At 41.1% G+C, this 10,542-nt stretch overlaps 1 protein-coding gene across 7 annotated transcripts in view; it reads right to left on the reverse strand.

The window, feature by feature from the left end:
* The window catches only part of kif5ab (kinesin family member 5A, b), a 73,439-nt gene that overhangs the window by 3,728 nt on the left and 59,169 nt on the right, over positions 1 to 10,542 (reverse strand). For 2 of the 7 annotated variants that reach the window (XM_082533144.1, XM_082533142.1), the window contains exons 20-27: positions 10,424 to 10,525; positions 9,857 to 9,917; positions 9,692 to 9,763; positions 9,472 to 9,576; positions 6,683 to 6,899; positions 3,616 to 3,677; positions 1,405 to 1,432; positions 925 to 1,007 (exon numbers count right to left, since the gene is read on the reverse strand). In XM_082533144.1, coding sequence (XP_082389270.1) covers positions 925 to 1,007; positions 1,405 to 1,432; positions 3,616 to 3,677; positions 6,683 to 6,899; positions 9,472 to 9,576; positions 9,692 to 9,763; positions 9,857 to 9,917; positions 10,424 to 10,525 — 730 coding nt within the window. Of the gene's footprint in view, positions 1 to 16; positions 619 to 924; positions 1,038 to 1,404; positions 1,433 to 3,615; positions 3,678 to 5,097; positions 5,414 to 6,682; positions 6,900 to 9,471; positions 9,577 to 9,691; positions 9,764 to 9,856; positions 9,918 to 10,423; positions 10,526 to 10,542 lie in introns of those variants that run through there. The other 5 variants (XM_082533141.1, XM_082533140.1, XM_082533139.1 and 2 more) reach the window with 5 other exon arrangements.

Genomic DNA, 10,542 nt, shown 5'->3' on the forward strand with positions numbered 1-10,542 from the left:
TGGAGAGAGAGAGAGACAGACATAGACAGAAATAGTGAATAAGAGCGACAGATACATTTGAGAGAAATGGTGAAAGCAAAGGATTGCAGAAAACAGGAGACAGCAGCCAGTGAGTCATGCCATCAATGCCAGAAGGAACATGTCTCGAGTCATTTTATACCTGGTGTCTTTACTAAGGAGTTACTTTTATTTGAGAACTGCACAGTGTACTCTGGGGCACGATTTAGATTTAACAGCACATAAAATTCAGCAGCTTTGTGGAAGACTTGTATTTACTCGCTTGCAAACTTTACTCCAGCTGAAAGGACTTGAAAAGTTAGAATAACGTCCCCTCATCTTCATTGCATTACTTAGAGTGGAGGAATATATAGCATATTGGACATTATTAGTCTTAACATGATTGCAGTTTAAATTAAATATGCATTCCTAAATAAGGTCAATTCACTGTCAACAGTGAAGTATTTTTAAAGGAAGTATTTTTAAAGGAAGGTGCATACAGATCATGTCTGTTAGGTATTTTTGTGCAAAGTGTCTCACACTCTTAAAATAAAAACTTACCCAGGTTTCTCACATTGTTACAGCTGCCCACAAAGCACCAAAGAGCTGAAGCCAAGCAGCCTTAAAGAAATAGTGCTGATTCATAAGACCTCATGACCCAATACATCAATTGTAATCGCATTTTACTACAGCACGATGAACTGAGGAAAATGTCCATTCTCGGGCATTATCTAACACGCTTCTATGCATCCTACTACCAAATCTGTCAGTGCTGATTCTAGTCTGTTGGGGCTCTTGGCGAGAAATTCACAGCGTACTCCTACAAACAGAATTCATAACCATTATAAATAATGACCAATTTGAATGGTTATGAATTGTTAATAGTGTATCTTCTCCATAAATAGCTTCCCCATTCTGCTTTCTTACCTGCTCAGGACTATTAGCTGGCTGAAGCCTCTGGCTGCAGACTGTAGAGTTTAGCTGGGTCCTGATTGTCACACACATCAGTTCTGGATACAGAATTCACATTCAGACACATGCTAAGACAGATAGAGCAGAACCACATGTCGTTGCAGCATCATCCACAGCAGCAGCAGCAGCAGTAGCAGTGACAGCAACAAGGGGGCAGCAGTGATGCAGAAAGAAATGGCAGAAAGAGTCAAATCAATGCTTTTACAGTCCTCATTCTACGAACAGAAGTGTGATCAGTGTGTGCAAGACAAATGTGGCAGCACAGTTTGTGATGTATGCTTCTACCATTATTTACTGCTACTAGCTGCATTAACTTAATTAGTCACTGAAATTAAAAGACAGCTAATTACAACCAATATTTCTACCCTCCAGTAAGTCAGCGACAGACACCAGCAGGTGCTTTGCCGTTATTTCAAAAGAGTGCTCAGGTCTTACCTGTTGTCATTGATATCTGTGGTGTTTCCTGTGGACAGAAAGAGTGCATAAGGAGGCAGGCAGGTGCACAGTGACAAGGTTGGTGGCGTGTGAAGTGAGGGAGGAAAAGTGGGTTTGTAACAGACACGTAAGTTCAATTAAAACAGCCTAATGTGAAAGTGAAGTTAGACGGCCTTGGAACAAGCAGCTGCATAATGTATTGTATTAGACGCCAATATCTCACATTTGAATGACTAACACATTTTACAAGCACTTTACTGATCTGGCAACCCCATCAGTAAGGCAAGGATGGAAAAGCAGCACCAGCACAGGTTTAGCTGCCCAAAGCTTCATGCTTAGGGAATGATTACGGGCAGGGTCATTAGGTTATTTTCTACTAACATATCATTAAAGTTACCAGAAAGACTGATGCCATGGTAACACAAATACTGACTGTCACTTATAGGTTTTGTAACTTTCACCTGCACCTGAAGAGTTTTCATTGTGTAACATCTCTACAGGACATAAACACATTTAATGTTGCTTGAACAAATGACCAATAAACAGTGGCAAACACTGCCATTTGACCATAAGTGCCTCGTGTTTCCCATCTAAGGTGTCCTTGCATTAAAGTACAACCATCCCAAGGACTTTTATTAGCAGAAAACCAACAACACTTTCTTGGGAAATTGGGTCTGGTTTTAATACTGGTTCCTGGATCATTTTTATATCCTGCAGAACCCGATGAACTGAATTCAGCCCCAGCAGCGACTCTATTAACTCAACCCTCGGAGGCTGGCATTCTACCTGAATTACTGTGACAGAGATTCATTTCACCAAACATCCACTTGGCCTTTCTGCATGACAACGTATTGACAAAACATAACAAGACACTTCAGTTGCTTCTCAGTTTTTAGCAAGCCTCTGTGGATTTATCCATTGTTATGCACAGAAGCAACTTTATTTAATTTGTGCACAATTTGATGAGATGGATGCAATCATGGGACCTCACGCTTGACTGGATTATGAGGCCTGTTCAGTTTAATCCCTTAAGTAGAAAAAAATATTGTGACAGTTAATAAAAATCCTTATCCTGTCATGTGTGATGTTGCACATGTAGACACTGTAACTGTGAATGTTAAATTTAAACATGCTATAAATAAGAAATAAGAGGCTGCTGATCTTTGAGATGTGCATTTCTTCATAACTCACTGAAATTCATGACACTGAGAATAACAACGGTAAAAAGTAGTGATGAACCAGAAGAAATATGGCTTCAAAAGTCTGATTACATGATAATTACAGTAGACGTTTGCCTAGTATGAAGGAAAATAAGAAATAAATCTGAATGAATAAAAAACAGCTGAAAAAATCAGAAATTTACAGACAAAAAGAGCAAAATATTGACATTTCTTCCACAGCATTGTTGACAGAAGAAATAATAATGGGAAACCAGACTTGAACTAAGCCTGATTAAATCCTTTAAGGGTTCAAACAGGTAGTGAAAATCAGTAGTGATCTGTGATATTTAATTAAAAGCTCATATTGTAGCAGCAGACTGATTTATTGGCACAAACCCTGTTTCTGACTTTTATTGATATTCCTTGAGAATCAAAGAGGTGTGGTGTTGTTACACAACTCAACAACTGTCATCACTGGGTCAGAAGCTGAGGTGGGCGTCGCAGCCTGTCTGTCGGTTACCTGTCTCTATCTGAGTAATGACACAGCAAGCCTAATCCATCTCCTCCAGAGTCTGTCGCCGACGGGTGCAGACAAGCGCGCACACTCACACACACCCACAGACACAAAAAGCTTTTGCCTCAAACAAAAACCTCGAGCAGCGGGAGCAGTTCACTGCACATTTTTCATTGAAGTTTTACAAAAACGATCATCTGTATCCTGCTAATATCACTCTATGCAGAAGGAGAAGAAATCCCTGACTTCACTTCCCACTGGCTCAGAGTGAGAGTTAAATCTACTGACTACAACTTCATTACACAAACGTAATATGAACAAAAAGAAAGGTTTATGACAGCAGCAGGGCAATCACTGCTTTAACAGCCAGCAATCTGGAAGAGTATATAAAGCAACATTCAAACCTAATGGTTTATATGATGGCATAATGACAATCACTTAAAAAAACAGTCATAAAAATAAATCCATTTACCTCTGCTGATTGCGATTATAAAAATTCTCATTACTTTTTACAGGCTTTATCTGAACAGGGCTCACCGTTTTCTGAATCGAGTATTTCAGAAGCGTTGTCTGCTTGGCTTTCTGATTCAGCCGGAGGCCTGAAACAGCAGAAACACAAGCACGTGTCAACATTACGTGAAAGTTATCTTTTAAAATCTCGAGCTATAATCGAGACTTTTCATTACATGAAACAGCTGAAGTAAACATGAAAACTTTATGAACTTGAAGACTTTTGACTGCTTCACAAGCAGAGTGCAGACTATATGCATTTAGAACAGCAACAGACAGAACTCATTTGTAGTACTGTGCAAAGGTCTTAGCCCAAGTATCGTGGCAAAGCATGCACCAGTGTGTCTGTTACATGATATCAGGTCGAGTTATCCTGAGCAACAGGTCCACAGCTTGTCTGAAAGTCTTTCAAACAATATTCTTTTGGACATTAGTCTCTTTTTCTCCATTTTCAGTCAGTTTTGTTTTTCAGCGCGACAGTGATTTGAAATAAAAAAAAAAGCATACATGGATATTTTAAAAAAAAGAGAGAAAAACACACAATGAACCAATAAATCAGTCATCGACTGGCCCCCCCGAGCCTGGACAGCAACATTAATGAAGTGTGGGTCACCTTAACAGCAAAAGGAACAAAAGGCAGAAACATCCAAAGAAAGGCTTTGAATGTTCCTCAAGAAGCCTGGCAAACTATTCCTGAAGACAACTTACAGAAATCACAAGAAAGCTGCCTAAGAGGTTTCAGGCTCTGTCAAAGAGGAACGGTGGTCATATCAAAAATTGACTTTCAAACTGTTTACCTCATTGATAGTATTGGCATGTATCAAAATGTGAAGGGTTTTCACATCACTCTAACTAAGAGACAAACGTCATCCTTGACTGGAGACAGCAGTTGAAACCATAATGAAATAAATAAGAAAGCCAACTATGGCTACGAAGAACAGCTCAACTTTTACAATCAATCAAGTTATGTTAAAGACACGAATAAGGCAGAGATTTAAAAAAGCTAAATAATGTTCAAAAGGCAAATACATGTTGGAAATGTTTAGGCAGGAGTAAGGATAAACAAATCCATTCAAACAACCTAATTCACTGAGTTAATCCTAATGGATTAAAAGATTATAAATAAAATAGAAAATAAGGACAAAGTGCAGGCTAACAGTACAAACCCAATTATTATGTAAACATATTGGATTAACTGGTGATATCAGTCACTAAATGACTCAAATGAAAGACATTGAGAAAGAAGCTTTTTTGTAAGTCTGACTGGTCTGTGGGTCAGATAAAAAGGTTAGTAAACACTCTTGACGCAAACTCAAGAAAGTTCCAGACAACATTAAGTGGCATACAGGTATTGCCCCTCATTACGATCTCATATAAAACCAGAGAGAGCCAGAAAGTGTGGCTTAGTTAAAGTTATATTATACCGATTATTAATTAAAGTCAAGAAGGTGAAATATGGTAAGAACCACAAAAAGTGACTAAAATCGCCAAAACAGCTGTTTTACTCACATATTGTTTTGAACATTGCTGTCATGTGCATCATTATTTTGGAAGTCGAGGTGTTTGGCAGGGCTGTTCTGATTGGAGTTGGACTCAGGTAGCCTGGGCTCACTCTCTGGTGTTGAGGGAGAAGTAGGAGAAACAGATATAGGAGAGGAAGGAGCAGAGGTAGCAGCAGGAGCAGCAGCAGCAGCAGCAGGGGCTGCTTGGTTCCTGTTGTGGAAAACAGCGTTGCAGAAGGCAATGGGCTGATCGCTGAAGCCTCGGATAAAGAAGGGGTTGGTGGGAGAGCAGACTGGGTAGTGGCCAGGGCGTACAGGCTTGGCTGTAAGTGATAACAGAGAACAATGTATTGATTGATTCACTCATCCATTAAAGCCAGACATATTTAATTTGCCCTACAGGATGCTTAAAGCCCAACACTGAAAATATATTAATGTAAAGCGAAATATCACAGATAGTCTTGTTTGCTGTGCTTTAATCCTCGAATGAAAATCATTATGCTGAAAGCGCTCATTTAAATCAATAGCTCATTTTCTCATTACAGCAGCACATGCATCTGAGTTGAAGTAGCAAGCTAGTGATCAGACTGAATTACACTGTTATTCTAATGTTTCGCATTTCTTTCAGGAGAATATGCCTACCGCGTAAATCCTTAGAAGCCCAATGTTCCACCAACTGTTACATTCTTTCATGCAAAAACTCTCTCGACAGCTTTTTGTTTTGTTTAAGTAAATTCTTTTCTCATTTCGGTGCAACGTAAACAGTCCTTTGCATATCTGTGCGTTCCACAGCAGGAGAATTCAGTTACATGCATGTTTGCTTCCTGAATATGAAACAAGATTGGAAGAGGAAGAAAAGGGCATCAGCTCGATCATGCAGGTTGTGAAAATGTGGTGATATGTTAAGAGGAATGTAGGAAGGAGACAACAGATGAGTAGAGCAGAGAGGGCAAAGCACACAATGGATGCTGCTTGTGGGAAAATCTCAACAGGGACGTGAAAAGAATGGCTGCACAATGCTGAACGATTTTTCTCACATGCTGCATTACAAAGGAAGCGATCTGATGGGAGGGAGATGAAACGCACAACGGTGTCTACATGTACAACATCACACATGTAGTGCTGGAGAGGATATACATACTATATCCTTCCTACAGTGCAGCCAAAGGAAGTGGCATGGGCTTTGCATGCATTTTCCCTCCTTATTTTATTGTTGAATTTGGGGCTTATACATCACATCATAAAAAGAAAATTAGACTGACTTTTAGATTTACCACATTTGAGTGGATTAACCGACATGTTCTGATGAATCGGTTGATTTAAATTCAATGTTTTTCAGGTGCTGTGCTGCCCAATTACTGAGAAACAGCTTTCATATGTGTCTCTGAACTGTTATGAAACGATGCAGTGGCTGTGAATTTGCTGCAGACTAAATGATTGGATGCATTTTACAGCTACCTACAGATTAAAAGATACTGCAGTGTTAAAGCAATCGCAAAGCTTTTACAGAAATGACACATGCAGCACTGTCATGTAATTTCTAGCAGACTGCGGCTGTTATTTTGAATCTGTGAGCAACTTGTATACGTTACCGATGAGCGCAGCATGGGGTCGGCGGAAGGGAGCGCGGGCCCTCATCACATCTTTGATTCGCTCCACTTCCTGTTGGTAGCGATGGCGGTCCTTCATGGCTCCTTCTTTTGCCTCCTTCAGCGCACCCTCGAGCGCCTTAACTCGCTCAGCTGTAGACCGAAGACGTTTCTCCAGTTTTGGAAGCTCACAGCGCAGATCTGCATTGTCACGTACCAGCTGTAACACAAATCCGACATGTGCAAAAAACAAGCTATAACTACAGAAAGACAGTTATACATTTTCTATGATTCAAAGCACTTTCTTGCTACAGGCCTCCACTCTCACACACTCACACTCTGATGAATGCACCAGGGCAGCTCAGGGTTCAGTATCTTGCCCAAGGATACTTTATAAGCAGACTAAAGGAGCAGGGGATCAGTCCACTGGCTGCTAATTGGTAGATGACCCATTTTACTTCCTGAACCATTGCCTCCCCAAAGAGTTGCTCATATGTTTTGCAATCTAAGAATTTTTTTTTACTAAGAATATAGTGCAGAGTACAAAAAGTGGAGCATAGGAAGTGTGTGACCATAACGTCCATTTCAGATCAGTTAGGGTCAAATGGGTGCAGTGGGGTGGAACAGAGAAACATCAAGTGTAACCTGAAAATTGTACCAGGAAGAGACAGCCCACAATTGCACCAGTGTTGTAAAGAGCACTACTTCAGTCTGAACTCTCCTGAACACAGAGCCAGTCTATCAGAAATCTACAACCGGGAAAAAGTAGGACAACTCTGTTGAATCATCTCCATTTAAGTTTCTGTTTTGAATTAAAATAATGGGCCTGAACACAAACAGAAAAATGAATCAATGAATGTTTCAAGGTATTTTAGAGGGGACCAGCATGGCAGCTGTTCCTCTACACCTCAGATCTCAGCAGAGCCTCAAAACATCATGAGAATATGAATTAGCCTAAGCATAGAAGGGAAGAATAGACTCACAATCCTCTTGAATATTGTGCAGCTTTGATGAGCAGATGCTGTAAACAGTTGCGTGACATTATGATAATCATCATTATGATTTCCCTAAACATGTATTAAATCCATGGGTGTAATGGATCTTTTAAACTGGGTATATTTAAAGGAACATAGTTGCTAGATGCTGATATGAGTGTCGGAGCTGTTGTTGGATCTTTGGATGTCCATGACACATGAGGCAATCTGTGATCTGATTTTCACTTGGTGAAAATGTGCATGAACAGTAATACCGAGACGAGTTGCTCTAACTTGCAGTTGTGCCGTTCTTACAGTAGCACCCCACCCCTGCAGCACTTTCAGCAGGATATTGTCTGACCCCACACTGCCAGAGTACTGCAGGTCTTTCTGGATCAGTAGTATATATCCAGAAATTCCCCGTCCAAGCATTTAGTCTCAGTGTGACTCCTAAAAAACACAACTGGGACATGGAGGGTCGATGCCACTGTACTCAACCAGGAACAGAGAGCAGCTCCTGATAACTGATCCAGACACCTGTGCAGTCCATGCACAGACAGGTGGCTTCTTGCATCATTCCAGAGGTGGCCATACCTTGTATTAAATATTCATATATATCAGCCTTGGCCTAGAAAATCCATATCTGCACTTGTCAGTTAATATTATCATGTGCCTATATTTCTGAAGTTATTATTTATGAAGCTAAATCAACACGAGGATGCAATGATTTAAATCTGCCTCATGCTGCATGTTTCCTCTAAACGCAAAAGTTAATAAGTGAGCACCTAAACACTGACGGTCTGCTTCTGTGTGATCATGCAAACTAATCCATACCCTGCAGAGATAATGAGCACTATAGCTGAGATTTTTTCACAATGGGCAAAGTTATCTAGCAGCCAAAGCATTGATGTGTTTGGGATATTCACCTGTGGCTTGTTGGCGTTAGTTTGTTTGCTGGCGAGATAGTTTAGTGATGATTGCTCAGTTTTTACAGTTGACGGACAGACAGAGATGATTAAATCTGTGCAGCGGCAGAGAAACTTGCAGCTTTGGTGTAGTGGCCACTGCCCATTTGCAAGCATTATCACTTTACTGCTGATTTATGACCATGACTTTCACCTTCCATTCCCACAGTATCAGCAGGTGGTGGATGGGATGGAGTCTCCCAGCAGCCACTTTAGGATTGGTTTTCTGCCTGACAAACTGCTGCACTGCAGCTTTCACCAATCTGCCAGCCTGCAGAACATTCAGCACATCCAACACTTAGTCCACGGCGGTAGTCCATTTAGGAATATTAAAAATATGAGGTGTGTGCGTATGTTTATGACTTTCTGAGAGCAAGGTTGGTTTTCAGAGTTTGTGTGGAAGCCAGAGTGCGGAGAAAAAACCGAGAATGCCTGTTTGCACCTGCATCAGGAGTGTTCAAGTCTTACTGTTTTATACAGTGAGGCGTCCTTTCCCTGGAGACAGAGGGGGGGTTAACAAATCCTGCTGCTCTGTTTTCAAGGAGACTTTCATGTGAACTTGGTGTAGTGAGATGATCGATCGTGCTAGCGTTTCTTTTGCCCACAGGAGAGAAATGACAAACAGTGCACACAGCTCTGTATTTGAATTTGTCTGTGCCTCTTTGTCCGCCGCACATATTCATCGTAGACATTTTTTGATTTACTGCTGCAACCCTGCAGAGGGGAAATCAGGCCCCCTGGTCAAAGGGAACCTGGTCATTGGTCTTAATTTTCAAACTAGGTGTGGACAGGTCAAATGTTTCCTGTTTCTGTCACTATAAATTAAAGTTTTGTAGGAGCTGTGTGCTGTTACCTGTTTGTGAACCTTTGTAAGCTGGTCCAGGTTGTTTTCAAGAAAGGAAATCTTTTGTTTCTGGGTGATGTATCCGCCAGTATCATCAGGCTCCATCTGTGCACTCTGTCGATTAAAAAAGGAGATGAAATAGAAAATAGAATAGAAAATGTCACCGTAACTCTAGGCAGAACCACCTGTTTCTATGTGTTGAGTAAAAGGGTTTAGTTATGTCTCTTACTTTTCTAACTCGAGTTGTGAGGTCTTGAACGAAAAGCTTGCGGAGGTTGTGCAGGGTGTGGAGCTCACGAGCCTGCAGTGTGAATAAAGGAACAGAGAAAATAGTGCAGTTAAAGCAGTTCGAGAGGACTGAGTCATTGAATTGTGACAGAATTTATTAACTTACAACAGTTTCCTCCAGGCCTTTCAGATCCTGTTTTGATTGTTCGTGTCGTTCATGGAGGAATCTATAGACAGACAGATAAATGCTCAGACACAGACGCATAGAAGAGTCAAACTGAACTTCTCTTTATCCAAACGATTACCAAATTCTTGCCAGAATAATTCATGAATAGAGAACAAAGGCAGCACATAATGCCTGCCCCACTCATGGGCTGTTATCCATCTGCCATCTGATGCAATATGCTGCAAAGGTCAGAGTAGAAAGAGGCCTATTAGCTGCCAGCTGCCACCTTATTCTGAAACTCCATAATGGAGATGCAAAGAGAGTCAGACAGGAAGAAAAGGACCAAGAGAGGAGCAGGCTAAGAAAGAGTTAACAGCAGAAGAGTAAGATACTGTAAATAGAATTCAGTCAGAGCTCCCGAGCGTGAGGAAAATAAATAGACAAAAGGAAGACAAATGACAGAGAGAAATGGAAGACGCAAATCAAAAGAGGCAGCTCAGCTCGCCCCCAGGCCTCCATATGGTGAAGTGTTTGAAAGCCGGCCAGGACAGTAAAGCAGCAACTCACGTCAATTCCTCCAGCTGCCGGCTCTTGTGATGCTCTCGGCTTCTGAGACGTTCAAAGTCACTGTGCAGTTGTTCTAGCTCCAGCTGCTGCCTCTGGTTACAACTGAAAAAAGGTGTTAA

The sequence above is a fragment of the Aulonocara stuartgranti genome (assembly GCF_965226115.1).
Source record: "Aulonocara stuartgranti genome assembly, chromosome: 5".
Taxonomy (NCBI): Eukaryota; Metazoa; Chordata; class Actinopteri; order Cichliformes; family Cichlidae; genus Aulonocara; species Aulonocara stuartgranti.